This window comes from Cervus canadensis, chromosome 3 (assembly GCF_019320065.1).
Source record: "Cervus canadensis isolate Bull #8, Minnesota chromosome 3, ASM1932006v1, whole genome shotgun sequence".
NCBI classification, from domain to species: domain Eukaryota; kingdom Metazoa; phylum Chordata; class Mammalia; order Artiodactyla; family Cervidae; genus Cervus; species Cervus canadensis.
Window position 1 is genome coordinate 88,022,268 of NC_057388.1, and position 26,517 is coordinate 88,048,784.

Consider the following 26,517-nt stretch of genomic DNA (forward strand, 5'->3'; position numbering starts at 1 on the left):
CCTGTGGCCACTGCTTAATTTTCCAAATTTGCTGACATATTGAGTGCAGCACTTTCACAGCATCATTTTTTAGAATTTGAAACAGCTCAACTGGAATTCCATCACCTCCACTAGCTTTGTTCGTAGTGATGCTTCCCAAGGCCCACCTGACTTCACATTCCAGGATGTCCAGCTCTAGATGAGTGTGAGTGATCACACTTTCTTGATTATCTGGGTCCCCTACGTCAAAGCTTACCAACTGTATACCTTAAACACGTGCAGCTTATTTTATGTCAATGACACTTCATTACAGGGCTTTAAGATTGACTATTCAGTAGTTAGGAAACAGTCTACTTGGATGGCCACTGCAAGTGGCCACTTTGTTTAACTACATTTTGTTTAACATCACAAGTGACCCCTTCTCCTAACCACTGAGGCCACAAGGGAGGACAGAATGTAGCAGGAGTTTTAGGGTAAGCTGGAAGAATGAAAGACGCAGAGCAAGCCGCTCCCCTGAAATATGAAGGGTCTGGGCAGTGGGCGTGGCCTGGCTTTCAACCTCCCTCCGTACCCAGACATCTATTAGAGAATAACTAAGACTATTCACTCAGACAGTCACCAGCTGTACCATCTCAGATTTATGAGGCAGTGAAAAGAAGATAAAACAAACACTGATTAAATTTTAAAAATTTATTGTTGTTTTTTTCCTTTTGTTGCTGTTGATTTGTTCTTGAGGTGGCGACACCAGCAGACAAAACATGTCCTCGTGCCTAGCGCCTGTCAGGGCCACGATTCCTGTAAAGCATCAGGGCTTGCCTCAGCTTTCCTCTCCTGCCTCACCCCCATCAAGTCAACAATTTCCACATCTTTTAGTAATATGGTTAGCCCTGTAAACACGTTTGTCCATTCTCCCACCTTCTGTTCTCCTCTCTCAAGTCAATGGCTAAAAAATTAACTGAAAAGGAAAAAAAACCTAAAAAAAAAAAAAAAAAGTATTTGTATTCCACTCACCCTGATTTTGGCTCTTCTCTCCAAAGATGACAACCCAAGGTAGATTGGAAGTGGACTTAAAGAGACTGAATAGGGTCAGAGTTGGGGTAAACATGAATTTTGGCCCTGGCAGGTCCTAATATCATTGATATGACCATGATAAAAAACAGAACAGGTTCCTTGCTTACTTCTTATGTGAACAACTCTAAAGGTGAGAATAAACAGTTGGGGCCAGACCCGAGTTGGGACACGAAGAGACTCACTTTCATTAAAAGAAGAAAGGGAAAGGAAAAGAAGAGAGGGAGGAGAGAAGGAAAGCACAAAGGAAAACCTTAAGAGAAGATCCTGACCCTTTCCTTCTAATTGCAGTTGTTTAATTCATTTGAATTCCCATCTTCCCTAAGTAAATGTTTTTGTTTCACAGAAAGTTTTGTAATTTTATTTTTCTGTGTGCACACATGCGTGCTAGCATGTGTGGGTGTAGGTGCATGTATGTATGTGTGCATGTCATTTGCTACCAGGAGAATGCTTCAATTGTAGTTTCAGTTTAGTTTTCCTTTTTTTTTTTCTTTTTTATTTCCTTAAAATTATTTTTCCTTTTAGAAACAAGTTCACTAGGAAACCAGCTCCCCTCCCACCACGCGGGACAGGCCACAGCCATCTCTCTAAACAGCGCTGATTCTCCCTCACATCCCCAAACAGGAACTCCTCAGGGTGGCCTTGGAAGGCTGGAGTCTCTCCCTGTCTGGCGGGATGCCCTGGTGGCGGTGAAGGCCCCTCTGCCACAATGGAGGTTTCTGATTGTGGGACACAGTCTGGTTTTTGTTTTCTTCCTGTCTTCTAATTAAAAAAGACATTCCTGACAAAAAAGAGAGAAGACAGTCAATTAACTGTGGTCCAGGAGATGGCAAGCACTTCACAAAGTCAACCACAAGGCAGAAGTTTCTATACATGCTCCAGTACCTCACTCTGGCCTCTGATGTAAGAACTTCAGTTTAAAAACAAAGGAAAAGAAGTAGTTGATTTTTTTACCTTGTGATTTTAAAGGAGCTACTGGTTTAATGAAATACTGTCTGTGGTTCTTTTCCAATTCTGAGTGTGCTCAGGGGTAATATGTAGGGGTAAAGAGTAAGCCAGCAGATCCAGGCTGCCGACTCCAAAACCAAACCTGGAAACTCCATTTAAGTCTGCTTAAATACTGGGGTTTCAGGCAAGATTTTATTTTGAAAGAAGGCTCTGCCTACTAAAAAAAGGTTTAAAAACCACTGACTTTATGTAAAGGGTACTATGTAAAAGCACTACGTAGAGTGGGTAAACGTGACGATTCTGACACCAGAAAAGTGAACTGTGGCTCTATCAAGTACTGACTGTGACATCAAGCAAATTACTTAACGTCTTCGAACCTCATTTACAAATTTCCTCATTTGTAAAATGGAAATAATAATAGTAACTAATCCAGAGGACTGTGTGAGGACTATCTTACAGTTAGTACATAATATGCTTTGTATATGATACAAAGTACTTAGGATAGTACCAGACATGCAATCAGGGCTCCATAAATGTCATCTGTCACCACACATACTTACCATACTGGAAGTATCTGTAAGAAGAGGAAGGGAGGAATTTTTAAAAAAAGATATTCTGCAATAGTAACTTTCTTATGGGGGTGAATGGCATCCAAAATTCCAGCTATAGTACTAGTTCCATGGTGGGCATTAAAACCTGTGCCCACCCTCAAGTACTCCTGACAGCCAGGGAGAAGGCTGAGAACTATATACCACTCACCTGGGTGACAGGCACAGTACAGGAGTGTGAGCTATCGAAACAACCTGGTGAAGTCTCGCAAGGCCCAGCAAACTTGTTTACATTCCTCAGCACTTAGAAAACAAAAAGAAAGGTAGGTTGGTCCCTGCCTGATAAGAAAAGTATAATAGACTGAAAAGCAACCACAACTTTGAGGGACCCTGAGAACTGTCCCAGCTCTGCTCTCTCCATCATCTCTTGACCCTACTTTCGATCTTTCTGTAACTCAGGGGTAAATATTAACTAATGTATATGGGAATAATTATAAGTTATGTGGCCCTTAAAGAGTGGGCTTTGGAGAAAAAATTGCTTAGGTCTAAATTTTGGTTTCATTGTGTCTTTTAGCAAGTTACCAATCTGCCTCAGTTTCCTCATCCATTATCTACGCCAAGATGTTCTGAGGATTAAAACAGTTCCTGTATGTAAAGTGCTTAGGATAACAGAACGGCGAACAAAACAGCATTTGACAAATATAGGCTGCTACAACAATAAAACTTGGTTGTGGGACTTCCCTGGTGGTCCAGTGGAAGACTTTGCAATTCTACTATAGGGGGCAAAGTTTTGATCCCTGATCAGGGAACTAAGATCCCATATGCTGTGTGGCCAAATAATAGTAACAATACTTGGTTAAAGTCCTTGATAAATCTAAGCAAAGTCAGAACCCTCAAAGTAAAAAAGCAAGCATATTCACCTAAGGTGGATCATTTTAACTCTATGAACTGAGCTAACTTAGGTACCCTGGTTTCCTCATTCTTATCCAAAAGCAGATTTTGTTTTAAAGCCCAGTTCAGCAAGTAACTCTCAATCAGTCTAGTTGAACAGGCTGCTCAAGATTTCCTGCTGTGGGAGGAGAAGGGAGAGGAGAGAGGAAAGGGTTAAGGCATGAAGAAAGGGAGGAGGAGGAAGCTGCTCTTGGTCCTCAAGCAAGCACAGAGATGCCTAGGTGGTATGAACAGCCCAATATTCATTTGACCCTGTTTTTTCAAAAGGCTTCCTTTGTCTTAAGACTGTCACCAAAAAACCAGTTGATGCCAGCTGCATTCTTTTCTGCCAGTCTTCATAATAGTTTTTGGTAAATGAACATGAGGCTCAGCTAAAATAGTGGAAAACAAAGCACATTCAATTAATAATATGCTCACCCTTATGTGGCCCTCTCTTTGGTGCTGAAAAAATCAGGGACCACAGCCTATAGCCTAGGATTCAATGTCAGAAGAAAGCTCTCTCCTTCTTGTAATGGTTAAATGTCAGAGCAGGAATCACTAACCGTGATCCAGCATAAAAGAAGGTAATGAGAGCTATCACCTTAAGTGCCTACATCTGGATTCCCCAGCTATTTCTTCTAGGTGAGTGAACCTCTATCATGCATGCTTCTGAAAGTCATGAAGGAGCAAGATATGTAACTCTAGAAAAGTTACTGTGTGGTGTATTACTGATGTTATAAGGGACTAAGACAACAGGGAAGAGATAAACTTAGGATAATGTTAGAGACTCCAAATCTTTTGCGATCCTGAAGCCTTAGATGTTCTTCAATTCTACACTTCTTCAACCAGAGATCATGGTTAACTATGGAAAAGAAATGACAACTTCTTAGCCTCATACATGACACAAGAAAAAGTACTGAAACCCAAGTACAAGTACAGGAGAACTGCGGTGAGACAGGGTGAAATGAGGTATGGTTACAGTCTCTCGAATCAGCTCAACTTCTGCCCCCAATCCTGTCAGCAACTGCTCTGCTGTCAAGAGTTTTAGTCAATGTTTAACTTAAGTGTCCTTGGTGATTAAGTCCAAAGAAATGGATTTAAAATAAATAAATAAAATAAAAACTTCTTTAAAAACTAGAACTATTTTCTGTTTTCTGCCTCAGTCCTCCTGGCATTTAATATTTTGGGATTGTTTTAATTTACACTTATTTATTTATATTTATGCATTCAAAATTGCCATTATTTTTGTAGAATTTTCTGGCTTCTAGTCCCACCATTCTAATCCTTCTTATCCTTTATTTATTTATTTTTAAATAATCAAAGTAGAGTTGATTGAAAATGTGGTGTAATTTATCCCTCCCTCAACCCTTTCCCCTTCGGTAATCATAAGTTTGTTTTCTATATCTGTCTGTTGCTGTTTTGTAAATATGTTCATTTGTGTCATATTTTAGATGCCACATGTAAGTAAGATCATAAGGTTATTTGTCTTTCTCTTTCTGACTTTCTTTACCTAGTATGATAATCTCTAGCTCCTTCCATGTTGCTGCAAATGGCATTATTTCATTTCTTTTTATGGCTGAGTAAGAACTTCATTGTGTATATATACCACATCTTCATCCACTCATCTGTTGACAGACATTTAGAGGTTGCTTCCGTGACCTGGCTACTGTAAATAGAGTTACTATGAACACTGGGGTGCATGTATCTTTTCAATTATAGTTTTCTCCAGATACATGCCCAGGAGACTTTCACTGTACCTTGGAGTAATTTCATGGTCACTATTCCTCAAGCCCCATAATCCCAGCAGTGTGCTGAGAAATGTAGCCCTTTTCATCTGATCTGCATAATGGAAAGTAATCAAGCTCTAACTACTGACTTCAGCAAGAAGACACCCCCATACTGGCCTATTCTAGTGTCAGGGCTTCGTATTCCTGTCTTCTGACCTTGAGATCCTCATGCAAGTGACACTCACAGAGTAAGTACCAAGACAAGAGAAATGGGAAATGACGGCAAAATTTCTTCTGGACATGCTTAGTGGTATCTGGAAAGCAAAAATGATATTTTAGAATGAAAAACTCCAGTTTTCTTCAAGTTGGCCACTAAAAATGCCAGGGAATTAATTACCAGTACCATACGAGAAACAGGCTTGGACTTGCTGAAATGAAACTGAACCAGTTTACCCTCCCTGCTAGGATGGCAAACAAAGCAGCATGTTGAGGCAGGAGTAACAGGACCTTAAAACCAAAAGGGAGACTGAGTCATGTGTGGAACAGAAGGTTCAAGAGCATACACACATTAGAGAAAGAGAATTACTAAGAGGAGGTGAGCAATTTCAAATCCTTTCTCTAGAACCTCAGTATTTCCTCTTACTTCTGTTCATTTCCCACCATATGTCACAGCCTACTAGAGGAGGAGCTGTAAAACTTGCTTAGCAGTAAGAAATCAAGCAGGCCAGGTTGATAATGTATCTTATTTTCTTGTATTAAAGGACAAAGATCACAGATTTTTTTTTTTTTCAGATATTTTTGTTTAAAGCAATGCATTATTTGGGTTCATTTTCCTTGCCTCAAGATTTTCCTTACATTATGGAATGTCCATGACTTTTATTTCAGACTTATGCTGTATTTCTACCATCATGTATTAGCCTGGATGAGGAAATATGAACTTGGTAGAGACTTATTCCATGTGTGGGTGGCTGCCTTAGAGCTGAGGGAGACATGCTCTAGGTAGTTTTGCAAGTACATAATGACATTCTGGCAGGCTCTTTTCCAAGGAGAAAATTAACATTCACCGATCACCTACTACGTGCCAGATCATCTTTAAATTTCCACTTGGTATTTCACCATAACCCTAAGAGCGAGGTATCACTAACCCTATTTTACAGATAAAAAATCTGCTGCAAAGTAACAGTAAGTGGCAAGATTCAAACCAACAGCCTTGACTTTAAGCCCAGTCCTCCTCTGAGGGTTCTCCCCATGCTCTCATTTGCCCTAATCTACGGCCAATACGATCCTGTCCTTCTAAAGAACAACACTGGATAAAACAGAGAAAAACAGAAGCAGAGAGAAACAACTGTTATTCTTCTTTCTCCTGAGACACCTTGCAGGTAGAATACTACTTCTACTGGGAAGATTCACAGTTAAAAAAAAAAAAAAGAGAGTTTTTTAAAGGTCATCCCAATTAATATATGACTACCTACTAGAAAGGAAATCTCCTCCTTCGGCAAACTATGTCATGAAGGCAGTCACATGCTATTTTTAAGTCATGCATGTCACTTGATCTGTGGCCCAAAGTCAGTTATTTCTGGGGCATGAAGTTAGGCCACTTTGTAAACTACAAAGGAGTAATACTCAAAGATTAGGGATTTTAACATTAATAAAATTATTGGAGACTCTGGGGAATGAGAAAGGAAACTACTTTTGAGAGTAGCAAGAAATCAATTCTCGGAAAAAAAGATTAACATTTAATTTTATCTCCTTCTAAAAAACTAGGTCTGGTTTTAATTGTAAAAGTATATATACCATGCTCATGAAAAAAAAAACAAAAAAACAAATAGCACAGGTTAGCAAAGTCCTATGTACATCTTTCCATAAATTTACTACTTATTATTTGTAATAAAGTAGCCTGTGTGTGTGTGTATTAGAACAGCTTTTAAAAGTGCAAGTTGGTTCACTTACAACAGCATGAAAAAGAGTAAAATAAACTATAAAATGTGACTGAAAGAAATTAAAGACACCAATAAATGGAAAGACATCTTATGTTCACAGATTAGAAAACCTAACATTGTTAAGGTGTCAATGCTATATAATAAAGTGATCAACAGATACGATGCAATCCCAGTCAAAAATCCCAATGACATTTTTTTGTGGAAATAGAAAAACCCATCCTAAAATTCATATGAACACAGTTCCCCCTTACTGTGCTGGTATTCCTGGTGGCCAGGCAGGTTACCTCAGCAATGTGTATACTGCTTCTTTGGCCTTTATTATCTACTCAGTACTATAAATTTTCTGTTTTGAGTTTTGTAACTTTGTAGTATTTTAGATAATGTCATGTTTGTACTACTTTGTTGTGTAGAGTAAAAGGATTATGTTGAATAAACCTAGGATTAGAGTGCAAAAAAAGAAATCATATGAAATCTCAAGGGACTCCAAATAGTCAAAAAACTCTTGAAAAAAAAAGTTGGAGGTCTCCCAATTTCAAAACTTATTACAAAGCTATAATCATCAAAACAGTACGGGACTGAGATAAAGACAACCACTGGGGTAGAATAAAGAGTCTAGAAATAAATCCCTTACATATAAATGATTTTCAATAAGGATACCAAGACCATTCAATGAAAAATAGACAGTGCAGGGAAAACTGCAAAAGAATGAAGTCAGACCCTTAACATACATCACATACAAAAATTATCTCAAAATGAATCAAAGACCTAAGTGTAAATCCCAAAACTATAAAACTCTCAGAAGGAAATGTTGGGGAAAAGCTTCATGACATTATATTTGGTAATGATTTCTTGCATCTAACACCAAAAGCACAGGCAACAAAAATAAAACAGATATGGAGAAATTAGAACCTGCGCACCATTGATGGGAATGCAAAATGGTATAGCTGCTATGGAAAACAGTATGGCAGTTATGCAAAAAAAAATTAAACACAGAATTGCCATATGATCCAGCAATTCCACTTCTGGGTATATGTCCAGAAGAACTGAAAGTGGGGTCTTGAAGTGATATTTATACACTCATGTTTATAGCAGAAATCATTCACAATAGCCAAGAGGCAGAATCAACCAAACATCCATCAAAGGATGAATGGACGAATAAGATACAATATATACATACAATGGAATGTTATTCAGCCTTTAAAAGGAAAGAAATTCTGATTCCTGCTACAATGCTGGATGACCCTTAAGGACATTATGCTAAGTCAATCACAAAAGGACAAAAACTATGATTTCATTTTATGAGTAGTTAAACTTAAGACAGTAGACCAATGATTATTAGGGCCTAGAGGAAGGGGGAAGGGGAGTCGTTTAATAAGTATACTTTCAGCTTTGCAAGATAAAACAAGTTTTGGGTTAATTTCACAACAGTGTGAATGCAATACTACTACTGAATAATACACTTAAAAATGGTTTAAAAAAATAGTTAGGACAGTAAATTTTGTTTGTATTTTATCAAAATTTTAAATAAAAAAAATCTTAAGTGCAAGTTGGATTATATGATAAGTTTTTTCCCCCTTTGTATCTTATATATTTTTCTGTATCATCACATGTATTTTTTTCCTTCTTCTTTTCCACTATTACCAACCTCACTGCAATAACTCATTTTTGGACCTAAAATCATTACACAACCATATGAATAAAAGCAACTGCCTAAAAAAATTTAGTCAAAATCCAATCCAGTTACAAAATCCAATTTAAGTTGCTGTTGTTAATACTATCAAGAACCATAAAAATCACATAATTTTGAGTCAGTGATTGTTTCTTAAGGCAAATAGTCAAAAGAAGCTAAGGGCTAGACATCTAATATTACTCATAATACTAAAAAAAGAAAATTAATAGAGGCACTGTAAGGAAATCAATCAATATCTTACAGCTATAAAACTGTAATTAGGAAGACTATGTAGCTATATTTAAAATGTTTATTATGTTTACAGTAAGGAAAAAAAAACAATCCAACAAACCCATACATGTATACTTAACATATTAACTAGGCTGTAAGCAAGTGGCTCATGGGACTAATGTGTCCCAGAGAGAGGTTTTGTTTGGCCTGCATTAAATTAGAATTCGCTTATCTTCTAAATTAGGCATGGCAAAAATTTCCCAATCAGTCTGCATCACTCCATAATATTTTACAACCACTGCTTCACCTAGTCAGACACCTGCATTCTTGACCCTTGAATATGGATAAGAATTGGGAAGGACTTTAAAAAGATACAGATTTCCTGAAGGATAGTGAGCTGTTCAAGGCACTGTTGTTCTGTTGGAAGACATAATGCTTCCACTTACCTATTAGGATATGTTTGATACATATGAACAATAAAACAGGCACACACGTACAGCATGGTGATATTTCCCCTCAGATTGGTTTCCAACACCAATTTGTGCAATTCAAGAGTTAAGAAGACACAAATTTTTAATTTATAAAGGTATACACACAAAAATATTCCTGGGTATATTTGTAACTAAGATGATGTAAGAAACAAAGATATTCTTTCTACACACGCCAGCTGCTGTTTATCACTCACCTAGTGACTTGTTTGTGGAAATCTGTAAGTTGTTTGTGTGTCACTGTGACGGCTCCCCCTGTTGTCTCCTTTGGCAAACCTTTCAAAGAATTCTCTAACCATCGACAAAAAGTCTGTACAGAGAAGAAGGATAAGCATTTTAAAAGGAGGCAGGGCTTACTCAATTGAGACCCTACAGGTAATAACAAAAACCCACAAGTTTTCCTTAGTAGCATTAGCGCTCCAGACTTGCAAGTAAATAAAGGAGTTAACAGAAGTACTATTTTTGACCTTCCAACCTACTGAGGGTTGGAACAGCCTATAAAGGCATGCCCAGACTCCCTTCAAGGGGGTAGCAGACATCATTTCAGATGGAGCCCTTCTACCTTGGAAGTAAAGTCTCTTCTGTATGAAGTTATTATTCTGTTTCTATCATTAAACTTATGCAATATTTAAAAAATTAGATGCTGCCAAAAATCTCTTGAGCTTAGAGATCAAGGTTAACCCAAAGCAAAAGTTCACGTACTAAAAAGAGCAGGGTCAAAAAGTATAACAAGTAAACATTTAAAAAAGTGTATATACAAATATGAATCCAGAATCTTAAGGATTTTAAGGTCATTTCTCTCAGTAGAAGTCACATCCAGTCAGTTCCTTTGTGATAACTGCCTAGTCTTTGGGTTAAGAAAATTCTTTCTTGTTGCTCTTTTTGTTTTCTTTTTTGGCTCTAATTTTTCTTCATGTCTTTAAGTAAGATGTATGCTTTGGTTATAGTTTTTAGCTGTAGAAAAACTTTTTTATACCTAAATTTTTTACATTATGTGTTTTTCCACTATGTTAATTTAGGATCACAATGGGGTTTCCTAGGTAGCACGGTGGACAAGAATCTGCCTGCCAATGCATGAGACACAGAGATGTGGGTTCGAGCCCTTGCGTCAGGAAGACCCCCTGGAGAAGAAAATAGCAACCCACTCCAGTATTCTTGCCTGGAAAATGCCATGGACACAGGCACCTGTGGGTTACAGTCCACAGAGTTGCAAAGAGTCGGACACAGGCTGAGTGACTAAGCACATGATCACAACAGACTAGACCGAAAGTGATATTCCACTACAAATGCTTGCAAGTACCACAGAATTCTCCAAGCGTTGCCTCCAAGGAAGACAACACACCACTCAGACAGAAACAAGCAGAGGCAAACAGGAAGAACAAACTCTTAATTGACAACATTTTGGCATCCAAAATGACCCATAAGTTAACCACAGTATCCCCCGAAAAAAAAAAAAATAGTAAGAAACTAAATTGTATACTGTCAACTAATATAGGACAAAGGAGATGAGAATATCCAATGTAGGAAAGACAGCCTTCTCAATAAACAATGCTGGAATAGTTGAATACTTGCATGTAAAACAAAGAAACTAGACTCTTACCTTTTACCACTCACAAAAAGTAACTCAAAACAGGTTAAAGACTAAACAAAGACCTGAAATCATGAAACTCCTTGAAGAATACAAAGGCCTAAAGTACTGTGACATAGGTCTTGGTAATGATTTTTTGGCAATGACACCTAAAGCACAAGTAGCAAAATAAACAAAGGAAACTACATCAAACTTAAAAGCTTCTGCACAGAAACCATCAACAAAGTAAAAAGAAAACCTAAGGAGTGGGAGAAAATATATATTTGTAAGCCATATACCTGGTAAGAGGTTAGTATCTAAAATATACAAAAAAACCAACCCACAGCAGTCTAGTAAAAAACCAAATAACCCAGTTAAAAAATGGGCAAAGGACTTCAACAAATGTTTCTTGAAAGAAGATACACGAAAGGCCAACAGATACACAAAAAATGCTCAGTGTCACCAATCATAATGGGAATGCAAATTCAAACTATAAAGACATATCATATTAAGGCCTGTTAGGTCATGATCAGAAAGATAAGAGATAACAAAGGCTTACAAATCCAACATTTTTTGTAAAGTTAAATGTATATAATAAGGTTTTTGTTACCTAGAAACCAAGTATATTTATTAAAAAGTAAGAGTACAGAAATTTTATTTCTCTTATCAATGATGTTTGGAATAAACTTGTCAGTCCACAAGGGCTCAAAGAGTGCTTTTTAGAAAAACATAAATACTACTGTATTAGATTCTTACAATGACACAAACATATTCTCTAGAATCTTTCTACTGGCTCCTTCATTTAACAATTAAACTTAGCAATGTACCTAAATTATGTTACAAGAGCATACAACAGGACTAGTTTCAAAGTTAGAGTCAGCCTCTCAAGAAACTGTCCAGAACTGAAAGTGGGTTCCTTATGAAAACAATCTTACCAAAAAAAAAAAAAACAACAGTCTTACCGGTCTGTCAACCTGCATGATCTCCCAGAGCACTTCAGCCACATCGGGTAGGGTATACGGGGGGAGGCAGAAGCAGCATGTGTGAAGCAGCTGGCTTACAAGCTGCTGTCCAAGTTGGTTCATCACCTGTCCAATTAGTTCTTTCCGTAATTCAAAGTCTTCTTCATGCTGTAAGAAAACAAGAACAACAGGAAAGTGCTAATTTCAACTTTCTGAAGAGCAAGTACTCTTTCCTTTTAGTAATTTTCTTTCTCAGAAAGTATATATAATAGCTGGACTCACAAGGTGCACTGTCTGTCACTAGCAAGAAAATATTAAGAATTTAGTTTCAAAAAAAAAAAAAAGAATTTAGTTGCAAGGAAATGGGTAAAGGCTTCAGTTGAGACTAACCCTAACCCTTAGGTTTTTCATGAATAGAACACAGAAGAGAAACAATGGTTAGAGATTAAGGGTAGCGATCCTTTTAACCTTTTATTCTGGTAAAAAATAAAGTATTCCTATCTCCTTTTCTAAAAAGCAACTGAATGGAGGAGGAAATGGCAACCCACTTGCCTGGAAAATCCCATGGACAGAGGAGCCTGGTGGGCTACAATCTATGGGGTTGCAAGGGATTGGACATGACTGAGCATGCACATACATTAGTAAGGAAACATTTTTGTTTATAAAAGTTTTTTATTCCTTCAGTTGATGGTTCTTTAGATATAATGCTTATGGGCTAAAGATATTTCTAAAAAGCTAGTATACTTTTTTCTCATGCCTGGAATGGAAGCACTCATAATTCACAATGTAGTTTTGAAAGTTTCCATGTTGAAAAACTTAGGACAATGCAACTTTTCATTTAGTTTAATAAGCAGAAACAAAGGGAAAAAAATAAACTTTGATTTAAAAAAATGAAAAAAAATAAAAAGCAACTGAAAAAAGAAGACTTCTATCAAACATCTAATATTCTCTATCAAAGAAATCTTAATTAGGAACTTCCCTGGGATCCATGGTTAAGATCCTGCACTTCCATTGCAAGGGGTTTGGGTTTGATCCTTGGCAAAGAACTAAGATCCCACATGCTGTGTGTGGCCACAAAAACAAGAAAAAAAATTTTTTTTAATCTTACTTATTTTCTTCCTTTTTAGTCTTTGAATATACATATTTCTATGTATATGTTGTATATGTATATGTTCTATGTATATGTATATGTTCTATGTATATGTTGAAAAAAACCTTTTAAAATGCCTTTCACTTCTAGCTATTGTCTTCTTTTCCCTCTCTTTTTACTGTCAAAACTCTTCAATTAGTCTATCACATACTATTTCTGCTCTCCCTTACTTTCAATGCTACTCCACATCTAGTCAAACCTACATTTGAAAATTTCATGAACCACTTTACCTCCAGCCAAAAAGGTCTCTGAAGTATCTACTAACAAATTTAGTCCTTTCTCTGATTATCATTTATATACCCATTTAGATTTTCTTCCAATCCATCCAAAAGGCTCCACTGTGGTCCCTCCTCATCCAGAAAGTTATCCCAACCTACTTTTTCCAAAGAGTTTTCCCTCCTCTGATCTCACAGCAATCACAACTTTTATCACTTATCTGACAATCAAATATTGCCTTACTGCTATTGTTTAGTTCTTTACAACTCTATTTCTCTCTTCAATTAGACACCAAATGGCTTGGAAGTAGAGATAGTTTAGACTAGTTGATATAGCTTACAACACGTACTATAGGTTGTCTTAAATCTACTAGTTGATATTTTGGTTAGTGAATGATTCACTATGGAATATACCTACCAACACAGATCAAATGAGATGCTTCTTTTTCCCTAAGGAATGATATATGAGGTGATAATGAGCTACAAGTAGAAAAACTATTTAATACATTGTTTATACTTACATCATTGGCTACCCCTGTATGGATGAGGTCTCGGAGGAACCTCATGACACTACAGTTGGCATCCCGGTGGTCCAGGGTAGTAGAGGCAATGGCCCACTGTAAGATAGGGATGACAACTTGGCTCCTCAGCAAGGTAACAGGGCTACGCTGAATAAACCTGGTATGGAAAGACAGGCAAGGTAAAAATGACAAAATTAGGCTATAAAAATGTATCCATGGTAAAAAGTAAAACTATGGAGATAGTAAAAAGATCAGTGATTGTTAGGGATTGAGGGAGTGGAGGGTAGGAACATGAATAGGTAAAACACAGGGGATACTGACGGTACTATTCTCTATGATACTGTAATGGTGGGTATATGTCATACATTTGTCCAAACCCATAGAAAGACCTTGGTTTCCCTGGTGGCTCAGTCGTAAAGAATTGGCCTGCAATGTAGAAGACACAGATTTGATCCCTGAGTTGGAAAGATCCCCTGGAGAAGGGAATGGCAACCCACTCCAGTATTCTTGCTTGGAAAATCCCATAGTCAGAGGACACTGGTGGGCTATGGTCCATGGGGTTGCAAAGAGTCAGACAGGACTTAGCAACTAAACAATAGGAATACCACCACACCAAGACAGAATCCTAATGTAAAGTAAATATTTTTAAAATGATGTATCAATGGAAGTTCATTAATTTTAATAAATGGGCCACTCTGGTGGGGGATGCTGATGGCAAGGTAGGCTGTGAGGGAAGGAGGGGGGAAGCTAAGGATATATGGGAATTCTATACTTCCCAATTTTCTCAGATCCTTTAATGTTCATATAAAATCTCCAAGAAAAAGTAAAATAACATTCCAAATTTATTTTACCAAGGCAATCATTTGTGAAAAGACAATCTCTTGAGATTAATTTTTCAAGAAACACACCAGGAAAACAGGTTGACAGCCCACCCAACAGTTTTCTCATACCAACTCAAAAAATAAATAAATTAAATAAATAAATAAAAAGGGTTTTCTAACTTGTCCAAAAACTAACCAAAAGAAGTGTTCATTACCAACTGATTTGTATCAAATTCCTGAGCTAGGGACTAAGAATGAATACAAACATCAGTGATACTAGTAAAAGGAATTTAAGCAACAAATGGGGTGGCAGGCTAGGAGCAGAGATGGGAAGTACAGTACCAGATAATTTTTAAAGTACCTTAAAAGTCTAAAAAATTTTTATTCTGAGATATGATTATATCTTAAGGATGCTAAGCTTCTCAAGGAAAAAGTTGAAGCCAAGCATGACATCACAGTAGCGCAAAACATTAAAACTACACAGGATTCTAGAGACTGTCTAGTCAAATGTTCTTACAAAACTCATTTTTGTTGTCTTGGGTGTGTTCCCTCCTTTATGAAAGGAGCTCAGTTATTTCCCCTTGTGCTTATCCAACTCTTCTTCATTTATGGGAATATTCTGGTTCACGACTTAACTTTCAATTACGAAGAATTACTCTACCTACTTCTCTTACCTAATTTTACAGAGAAGGAAACAGGTAAATGTTAGGTGACAAAACCAAGCAATGATGAGGATGACCAGTAAGAGAAAGAGTTGCTTTTCAGAAGGACTGACCTCGTGGCTAGCCTGAATAGGTCATCCACTGTGTCAGGGTGATTCTGGAGTCCATTCTGCTGTTCTAAGAGCTGAAAGGTAGGGATGCACAGTGCCTAAAACAGAAGTGATTTTGAAATGAATGCTTGTAAATAAATGCCATGGGATTCAGACTTGCTAAATATCACAATATACACAGAGAACAAAGAGGTAAAGCCCAGGTAAGAAAAAGACTGTGATGAGATTCAGATCAAAAAAGGGAAGACAAAAATCCTTCTCAGTTGACATAAAGTCTTCACATATGAGGTCTACATTTCAGAAAGGGTTTAGGGTACAGACTTCTGTTGATGAAATTGGATAGATGTCATCTCAAAGTTTTACAAGTTTCTCAAAGTGACAGCTCTGCATGTACTAGATATGATCTGGTCAACTAAGGGAGTAGCTGACATTTTAATAATAATAATTATGAAATGTCAATTTTAAAAGGAAAGACATCTTGGGAAAAGGAGCACCATGATTTAACTCCCTAATATATTTTCCCCTCTTTGACTAGGAGAGGGTAAAAGCAATATATAAGAAGCCTTTTACAACGCCTGCTATTTACCCTAAGGCGAGACCATCCCTGCTAAGTAAACTAGTTCACTGGCTGTTCAGGCAAGAAATTAAAAATACAATCATGCTTGAGCTAAGAGATCCTTTATTTCAAATCCACTTGCCCATCTTCCCACCTTCCCAAAAACTCCTGTCTCTGGAGAGCATAAATTAGATAGCAATAACTGTAATGACCAGCACATTTGTGTAGTCAATCTCTCTCATTCTCCCAAGCAGGCCTGTCCACAGAATATCTAGGAAGATCTACCTCCATATTAGGAAATCATTATGCCTGAGAAGGAAACCTGAAGAAGCAAAAGAATTAAAGATATGGTGAAGAACACACTGCTAGACCGTCAGACCCTCCAAGAGAACATACCTGGAGCATGTCTAGTAGTCCCTGCCGACAGCCCTCTTCCATGCCATATTCATCCACAAGGATACTACCAAGGTACAGGAAACAGGAATGCTGATGTACCTGGTAAACATTTACCATCTGCCAAGGGAAAAACCAATTAGTTCAATTATTCATCCCTCAAAGAGTATCAGCTTAAGTATCTGTCTGAGGGAAGAAATTCTGAGATAGATTGGTCTCTTCTCTTTAAGACAACATAATAAAGCTTGTTGGCAACATTTTCTAAAACATAGGGCTCAATAATTTTCAAGTACTCTATTTAGAGTTCTTTCAAGCCTTCGACCTTTCACCTTTTCAAAACAATGCTGTAGATGAGTTGTATAATACTACAGACTGGAACTATTCATAAGTTATTATCCAAGGCTTCTGTTAGATTTGCAATGCCCTAATAAAGTATACCTAAACTTTCTAACCAACACGTTGCTCTTATATGCATTAAAGATGATTATTTAAAAAACAACAACAACAACAACAAAAAAACAACCACAGCAGGAACAAAGTATCAAATGCCCCTCATTTTAGAGGAGACAGAAGACATTGTTTAAATTGGTTTCTAAACTCCTTTATTTCATCTTTTGGGTAAAAAGCAGTGTTTCTAATCAAGATATCTAGATCTCTGGACAATAAAAATTTTAATACAATAAAAGTATTTAAATTATTTGTTTAGAATTTTTACCCTGCTATTCTCTAAAAATTAGGCCACTGTACATTCATCTATTCAAAATGCCATCACATGGGAATTCCCTGGTCATCCAGTGGTTAGGAATCAGTGCGTTCACTGTTGGGGCCAGGAGTCCAATACCTGGTCGGGGAACTAAGATCTTGCAAATTAAGCAGTGCAGCAAAAAAAAAAAAAAAAAAAGCCATCGTAATACACATGTTTTGATCTTATTACATAAATTCAATTCTTTGATCTTGGTGGGGTGGAAGGGTCCAGTAATTGGCTCTTATCAGCATATGGCATGAAAAGAACACAAGATGGAAGCTATGAATCTGTTTAGTGTTGTATACTCAAAATTGTATGCTGTACTTAATGAATAAGTTATAGGCTGGGCCAGATAGCAAAGGATTTTTGGCTCTACTGGCTTTACAATCTTTTGATCACTTAACTTTGCCACTGAAGCACAAAAATGGCCAATAAACAATACTTAAATGATTAAGCATGACTATCAGTAAAACTTTATTTACAAAAAACAAGTGGCAGGCCCACAGGCTGGAGTTTAGTGACCTCGAATTTGTACTTTTTTTGTCATGTGCACAGATTTTTTTAACATACTTTCTATATAAGATGCTACCCTATGCTACTGGAATAAAAGAGTAATATAAAAATCATGAGTGAAAGTGTTAGTCGCTCAGTCCTGTTTGACTGTGACCCCAAAGACTGTAGCCTGCCAGGATCCTCAGTTCATGGGATTCTCCAGGCAAGAATACTGGTGTGGGTAGCCACTCCCTTCTCCAGGGGATCTTCCCAACCCAGGGATTGAACCCAGGTCTCCGGCACTGCAGGTAGATTCTTTACCATATGAACCACCAGGGAAGCCCAGAAGTCATGGGCGTATCCTCTAATAGCAAAGGGATATTAAACCACATTGTACTGGACCCATAACGTATTGCAATGAAGAAGACACTTGACCAGAACTGAACACAGTCTAAATGTAACACATACTATTGTACTCAGGGTATAGTAAACGCAGAAAAATCACTAAAAAAATTCAGATAACATATTTACCTTTACAAACTTCAATCAAATCTATAATTTAAGGAAGCGTGATCATGTAACTGCCAACTGACACAGCAAAAAGGATGACCCTGGTTCAGGATAAGAGCTTCTTTAAGAGTGAGGCAAAACTTAAGAACTTGAGGGGCACTCACTGTCAGGGTCGGTCCAATAGATGCCCTGCCCAGTTGGAGAAGGCCACTTCAGGTTGAGTGGGTGAGGTCTAGCCTGAAGCCCTGTAGTAGCTTTCCTCACAGATGAGTGCAAAATTTGAGAAGGTACTTGCTCAGAGTCCTGCAAATGCAAGATTGGCACTTTGCCTCGCCTCCGTCAATTCTAGGTCATGGCACCTCACTTGCCTAAATCTAGTTCTGGCCCTGCTGTTAGTTAACTCCAACATAAATTACTTAGTGAATTAAGTCACTAGTCATAGGTGTCTCAAAAGAATATTCTAGATGATATGGTCTCAGAGAGTCATGTACAATGAGCCACATCACCATAATTACATACCAATCATGCTGACTGAATGAGTCAAATTTATTTCCTGACAAATAAGACACTTATATGAACAACTAACTACAGTGAAGAAAGAAGAAAATCTCTTCAGGCCAGAAACAGCAAAGCTTGACTTGCCACATTTTTAGAAAGGAAATTAGTATTTAATACATAAGAGCTGATTCATTAAAGTCATTCCCATTTATGAATTTTACACTGAGATGTGCTGCTATTTAGACTATCACTACACAGAACAGATTACAGGCTATCTGCCATAAAAATAACACACCTACCACGGCACTACTTATCTTTCAAATATTTTTTAGTTTGTGTTTAAGAAATATTGAAGTGTTTCATTTCATTAGTAAGAGCTTTTGTTCTAAAGCCTCCTATTTCAAAACTCTGTATCCTTTACATTTTCCATCTTACAGGGAACTCACCTGTGTGACTAGTGGCTGCAGCAGGGCCGCGGATCCTTTGCCTACACAGCGAACAGCAAAACGGAGGCACCTGCAACAACGCTCTACAATCCGATTATCAGCACGGTGCTTATTTAGAGTCTCAGATAAAATTGGCCATATCTGAGTCAAAAGTGAAAAGAGCACAAGGAAGAAAATAATGAACAACTAAGTGCTGAGAAAAACGCTCCCAAGTTGGTAACAACTGATTTGGCTTTTACATAATTTGGGGAAAACTTTCTTTACAGGAACACACATGGCCTGATTCTGGTCAGTGGGTATGTGTATATGTGCTGGGGTTCAATACACTATCCATCAATAAAAATAACCACGCCTTAAGGGAAGCACAGTAATTCTTTACAACAGAACTAGCATGACTAATTTTACTCATTTTACTAAAAGGTAAAAAGATCTCTATTTTTCTAAACTCTGAACTTCTGATATAGGATGGGAAGTAGAACAAGTTAAAGGAAGAGATCTGATACCAATGAACACTCAAGGATAAGTGGTGTTTCTCCCCTTAAGTCTGAAAAGCACTTCTCAAAACATGCCCTCTGATCCTCATGTTACCCTGAGTTTTTACAAAGGAAGTACTGTCAAAGAGGAACCTATGATGGTTAACCAGCTTTGTCAAAAACATTCTGCCAGTACTGACCAGGCCTCTCAACAACTCTAGAATTCAAACAGTTAATCTCTTCCTACTTAGGCCTTTCACTGTGTTTCCTTACAGCCTGTTTTCTTACCAAATCTAAAATCAAAAATATTTAGTTGGATGGTTCTATTCATCTTTTCACTGATACTGAATGCGTATCAACAAACTGAATCTTCCTACAAACCTAGAAGACAGGACCTTCTCACCTTAGTTACCTATTTAGAGTCTTATAAGGAAAAAGGAAGAAAGCCTTACTCCACAGGCATCAATTGGTACTTACTTCCTGTATGACTTTTTGGCACGGATGAGTCTGTCCATTTTCCACAACAGGATTGGTGTGTCTGGGGAAAGACAATGATCCAAATCAGTGAAAGAAGAGCAATTTCATCAAGGACACAGAGCCCTGATCCCTGTTAGTTTATTTAGTATCATTCTCACTGATTAAAGAAAACCAGATAGTCAACTCGGGGTACATGGGCTGTAGGTATGGGGCACTACAACTATCCTTTTCATTTTTTTTCCTTTTGTAAACCTGAATATGTAGTTTTTTCCAAATTAATAAATATAGTTGTCTGAATCCACTATGAAAACTCAAGTATTGCTTCATTCCCAGTTAAAAGGTAAAAGCTTTTGAAACTCTGGTCTACCAAAAGATGTTTCCCACAGTTCTAGTCTAAACTCAATGATACACAATGTGGGCCCACCCACAATACACTGAATTCAACTATCTATCTAGTTCTAGAATCCACTAATTTGAAGGAAAGCAGGAAAAAACAAAAACTATGATTAACAATTCTTTAATTTTAAAAAGCTCAAGAGCAACTTAATAAAAATCTGCTGTCATAGTTGTTGTTTAGTTGCTCAGTCATGTCCAACTCTCTTGCGACCCCATGGACTGCCTCCCTCTTGGCTCTTCTGTCCATGGGATTACTCAAGCAAGAATACTGGAGAGAGGAGCCATTCCCTTCTTGTCCCAGGGACTGAATCCAAGTCTCCTGCATTGCAGGTAGATTCTTTACTGCTGAGCCACCAGGGAAGTCCAATATAAAAAAATATAATTTTTCTTTACATTAAGGCATTTCACCTTTTGCAAATTTTCTTTCATTTATTGTGAAATAAGTGTTAATATGCTCTCAGAATGGTATGCAACAGGGGCTCCCCTAATTATACAAGAAAAGCATTATACCAACTCAGAAAAAGATACTTGTAGACAAGAACAAGCTAAAACAACACCTCAGTTTCAATTTCTTCCACATAGGTTTTTATACAAATATTAATTGATATTCCAGATATACCTATAGGACACATAAGTTATATTATGCAACTAAGAAAGGATCACTCTCTGAATACTGTCACTCGAATGCTTTTTTAATTGTTAGGCTCCTCTTAACATCAAAGAAGGTTTAATTTCACCTGGTCATGGAAGAGACTTCATTATTTGTTTGCACCCATACACTATTACATAGCAATGATTATGAAAGTATGGCCTTTGGAATACAATGCAATAGCACCTGGGAACTTATAAGAAATGCAAATTCTTGGGTCCTATCAAGATCCAATCCATCAGACACTCTGGGAATGGGACCCAGCAATCTGCTGCCTTGGGAACTGAAGCACCACAGGTGACTCTGATGCACGCTGAAGTTTGAGAGGGCCAGCCCTGGTGGCTCAGACGGTAAAGAATCTGCCTGCAGTGTGGGAGATCCGGGTTTAATCCCTGGGTAGGGAAGATCCCCTGGAGAAGGGAATGGCTCCTCACTCTAGTATGCTCACCTGGAGAATTTCATTGACAGAGGAGCCTGGTGGGCTACAGTCTGTGGGGTCGCAAAAGAGTCGGACCAACACTTTCACTTTTCAAAGTTTGAGCATCACTGATTCAGAGACCAAAAGAATTAATTACATTTTAAAGTCTTTTGACAAAAGTTTACCAAAAATAAATTCTTAGAATTTGCCTTTGCACCTTGTAATAGGAGTAAATTAGTCTTCTGACAGGTGCAGTTTATAGGAGGTACTCAGAAGCTGAGAAAAAAAACACTTTCTTACTTCTATATAGTAGTCTCACCAGAGATTTTAATCCAGGGCAGGAACCTGGCATTTCCCTTCTTACCTAAATATGACTGCAAGGCGATCTAAGAACACAGTGGGATCTGAGGATATGCCATTGCTGGGCTCCTGAGACAACAGCTGAAGAGACAGAAAGATATTAACACCCAGTCATTAAACATATAAACCTATAGCAAACATGGCAACATATGCCTCTGTACATCAACCTCTGTCCCAATCTCTATTTCCTTACATCAGATCCCTGAAAGTTACTCAAAATGGTAAAAACTTTTAAATTCATATTAGCAAACTATTTTCCTCCATCTTACTGCATCCTGGCCAAGACTGCATATTAACTTTTACTATATGATCATTGTACAGTGGAAAACAGTATCATTTAATTTTTTCCCATTTACTTTTATAATGATTAGGATATTATAGACATTCATATTATAGATTATATGTATTATACTATATAATATATATTTAGATAATAATTTTATAATATAAAGCTTCAAAATTATTATACCTTTATATTTTAAGAGGTAAGGCAAGTTGCTTCCTCTTCTTTCCTAAAATTTCTTAGAGACACTTCTAGCAGTACATCATTATAGATAAACTTTAGAGTCATTTCATCAAGTTCTCCTAAAACTACCACTGGTATGTTCATTGCTATTGCACCATAAATGCAATTTGAGAAGAGCTGAAATTTTCGCAACAGTCTTCAAGGAAACATGGTAGGTTATGGTTTTGGAAGTTAACTTGAATGGTGTTTTCTCTACTGTATCTTTTAAATGGTATTTCTGATACAGTAAAAATCTATTGATTTGGGAATACTTATTTCATATATGTAGCTACTTTGATAAATTTATTAATTTTAATAATGTCTCAGTTCATTCTCTTGACTTATCTAGGTAGTTAAAGACCACCTGCAAATAAAAGAATTTTCTCTTTTCCTTTCTATCATATAAACATACTATATTTGTTTTCACCTCTTAATTAGACTCACCTTTTTCAATGCCAAAACTTGAACAGAACATAGTTCACTAAGACATTCAGTAATCTTATCCAAAGGTAATCTGGCTAGGACAAGTGCTGTCCCTGAAAGACAAAGGATGACACAAATGAAGAAAATAAAAGCGGAACTGAAGTAATTCATTGGTCTACATTATATGGCTTACAAAGGCTAACTAGTTCTATTTTTTTAAAAAGATCAGCACTGTTTTTAAATTATAGTACTTTGTTATTTATGGTTGAGCTTTTTTTATTTGGCTTAGGAAGACCATACAGACTTTCACATTGACATTCACAACTGAAGTTAATATTAAATTATTTCTCCTCAGTAGCCTACTGGTTTAAAGATGTTAAAATATGTCTCTCCACTTCCAATCCTTCAAAGAATTTAAAAATCTCCTTAACAAGGCCAATGCCAAAGCTAGTTTATATAGCATAGTACAATGGTTCTCAAACTTCCCAGAGATCAAGGACAGCCTTTACTTTTGATAAGTACTATAAGCAATTCTTATCATCAGAGAAGTCTGAGAAATAGTGACATTATTGTTATTATTACTGGAAGAATGAGTTGAAATTAGAGATTAACTCTAGTTCTACCATAACAGACCCTATGAGCTGGGTAAGACATTATCTCAGAGCATCAGTTTCTTTATCTGTAAAAATGAGTGCTTTGGACAGAACAGTAATAGTTAAGTTTGTCTTTATTTCACTTTTAAATAGTTGCAAAAATCTCCCCTTTCTCCTTTTCCCCAAATAAAATCTTAACTTGGAACTCCAATAAAATAATTAAAAAAGAAATAGAGGTAGGTAGGTTAAAGTGGGGACAGAAGGCCCAGATCCTTCCTATCCAGCTTCCCTTGTGTCACAATCCCTACCAAATGCTGAAGTATCTCCCTAACATCCAAAGGATTACACATTATGCTATATCCTTTGACTATTATTTTTTCATCTCCTAAAATTTTATTCAACAGAACAGTAATCAATTCAAACCTTCAAATTTGAATAAAATATTGAATGATTTTTCTTAACAGTCTATAACCATGGATGAATTAAATTTTTTACTTAAAACTAGAGGGGGTAAAAATCTAACACAATTTTTCCTTTTAATCCATCCCTACAGAAAACAATGTTACTAAAAAGGTTTCTCCATCTAGAAAAAACCACCAATACAACTGGGATACCACATTTTATTACAAGTTAGTTGTCATGCTATCATCAAGGTTAAATTTCACTAGAAAATTACAAGATGGCAGCAATACCCACAGTTAGTAGTGAAGAAAATATATGACCTGATTTAATGCCTCATTATCTATGCCTCTGAAGAAAAACAACAAAAATGAAAGTCTGCTTAAAAAAGAAAGTCTGTCTAAAAAATGCATATCTACATTGGCTGGTAGGGAACCTGATCACAGAAGTGAGAAAGAACAGTTAGCTGACACATTAACAGTCATCCAATCCGGATAAGGCTGTCTGACACTCACAGAAACTTAAAAGATGCTGCAAAGGTCCTATCACCCAATCTTTTATTTGATATACCAGCTGTAAGAACTTCACTATCTGACAGGACATACCAATCTGTTTGCAGAAAGCATGGTTAGAAAGAATTTTCTTTCTAAAAGCCAGTAAACTGTCAATAATCAATTACTCATAAAATAAAATCTGCTCCCTCTTTTATAAAATAACCCTTCAAATATTTAAAAACAGCCACTCCTGTAAGTCTCTTCCCCAAGTATTAATATCTCTAATTCTCCTATTATTTTGAGTTTCATCACTACCCTGGCTGTTTGCCTCTCGATCATTCAGTGTAAACTGATTAGTAATGGTTAAAGACTATTAAGTGACCAGAACCCTTGGCTTTGAGCTACAGGACTGATCTGGGCACACTACCTTTAAATTTCTACCTATCTCTTTGGTATAGCAATGTTTATTTGGTTTCCCTTTTTATTCTTTCAGTTCAGTTCAGTTCAGTCGCTCAGTCAGGTCTGACTCTTTGCAACCCCATGAACCGCAGCATGCCAGGCGTTCCTGTCCATCACCAACTCTCAAGAGTCCACCCAAACCCATGTCCATTGAGTCGGTGATGCCATCCAACCAGCTCATCCTCTGTTGTCCCCTTCTCCTCCTGCCCTCAATCTTTCCCAGCATCAGGGTCTTTTCAAATGAAGTCAGCTCTTCGCATCAGGTGGCCAAAGTATTGAAGTTTCAGCTTCAACATCAGTCCTTCCAATGAAGGAAGGACTGAACCCAGGACTGATCTCCTTTAGGATGCACTGGTTGGATCTCCTTGTAGTCCAAGGGACTCTCAAGGGTCTTCTCCAACACCACAGTTCAAAAGCATCAATTCTTTGGCGCTCAGCTTTCTTTATAGTCCAACTCTCATATCCATACATGACTACTGGAAAAATCATAGCCTTGACTAGACGGACCTGTGCTGGCAAAGTAATGTCTCCACTTTTTAATATGCTGTCTAGGTTGGTCATAACTTTCCTTCCAAGGAGCGTCTTTTAATTTCACGGCTGCAATCACCATCTGCTGTGATTTTGGAGCCCAGAAAAATAAAGTCAGCCACTGTGTCCACTGTTTCCCCATCTATTTGCCATGAAGTGATGGGACCGGATGCCATGCTCCAACTCAAAAAGGAACTATGATTTAGTTCTAGTATGTTAACTCCACTCAAAATCTAGGATCATGATATAAATTCTATAAGCACTTTGAATTAGTTCTATAGCCTTAAAACATTCTAAGAATGCATGCACACATAATCAACATCCTCTCCTCCCAAAGTGACCTTCCTCATCATTGAGTAAACTGCAACTGAAAAGGGGGATACAACGGACACAAGATAATCCCCAGAAGTGGCTTAGAGACTATTCTTTCTTAATATCTTAAGTAAATACCTTTTAGCAAGCCCACAGCAGCTTCTGGAGACAACATGAAGGAATCAAGGGAACGGGCAATCTCCAGGAGTCCATTGAAGTGCTGAGCCATGTGGTCTCGGCAAACAGAGCAAATGTTATGAATTGCTTTCGCTGCAGCAGAAGCCAGAGGCTTTTCACACAGACCTTTCATCAAATAGCCCAACACAGGGTCTAAGAAGAAAAGTCATACATAAAGATTACATATTTGAAACTGAAGGAAAACTTCTAGGTGTTAGAACAGAGGTTTATATTCTCCTTTAAAGCAAAAGAACCATTTTTTAAAAATGAAATATGTTTAAACCCCAAGGTATTTACATATAAAAATGGAGCTGATCTCAGTGACAAAGAGTATCAGAGAGCCCCGAGGCCTATCTATTTATCTTGCATTTCTTACCTGTGGACATGAGCTGGGGCTTATTGCTAGGGCTTCACAAAGCATGGTTTGAAAACCACTGACTCAGTTTGAAACATTGGTGGATATAACCATCCAAGTAATAAGAATACAGTTAAAGTAAGAAAGAAGATAAAACTCAGAGAGTACCACAATACTCAGAGATTAATCACTGCTTCTAAAAAAAAAAAAAAATCACCTACATTAATCAGGACAATGACAAGTTACCTAAAGCTGACACTTTTATACTTACCTCTTTATAATTATAAAAACCATAGAGACAGATCCTTAGCACTTTGAGAAGA

The 26,517-nt window shown here is 37.2% G+C and overlaps 1 protein-coding gene across 3 annotated transcripts in view; it reads right to left on the reverse strand.

Moving 5' to 3' along the window:
- Window positions 1-654: 654 nt before the first annotated feature.
- Window positions 655-26,517, reverse strand: part of TNPO3 (transportin 3) — a 76,074-nt gene continuing 50,211 nt past the window's right edge. For 2 of the 3 annotated variants that reach the window (XM_043463687.1, XM_043463689.1), the window contains 12 exons: window positions 25,801-25,992; window positions 22,899-22,990; window positions 21,954-22,030; window positions 20,127-20,187; window positions 19,177-19,317; window positions 16,489-16,605; window positions 15,540-15,634; window positions 13,944-14,100; window positions 12,058-12,225; window positions 9,726-9,838; window positions 2,755-2,846; window positions 655-1,828 (listed from right to left, as the gene is read on the reverse strand). In XM_043463687.1, the coding sequence (XP_043319622.1) occupies window positions 2,786-2,846; window positions 9,726-9,838; window positions 12,058-12,225; window positions 13,944-14,100; window positions 15,540-15,634; window positions 16,489-16,605; window positions 19,177-19,317; window positions 20,127-20,187; window positions 21,954-22,030; window positions 22,899-22,990; window positions 25,801-25,992 (1,274 nt within the window). In that variant the 3' untranslated portion in view covers window positions 655-1,828; window positions 2,755-2,785. Of the gene's footprint in view, window positions 1,829-2,555; window positions 2,570-2,754; window positions 2,847-9,725; window positions 9,839-12,057; window positions 12,226-13,943; window positions 14,101-15,539; window positions 15,635-16,488; window positions 16,606-19,176; window positions 19,318-20,126; window positions 20,188-21,953; window positions 22,031-22,898; window positions 22,991-25,800; window positions 25,993-26,517 lie in introns of all 3 variants that reach the window. The other variant, XM_043463688.1, reaches the window with a different exon arrangement.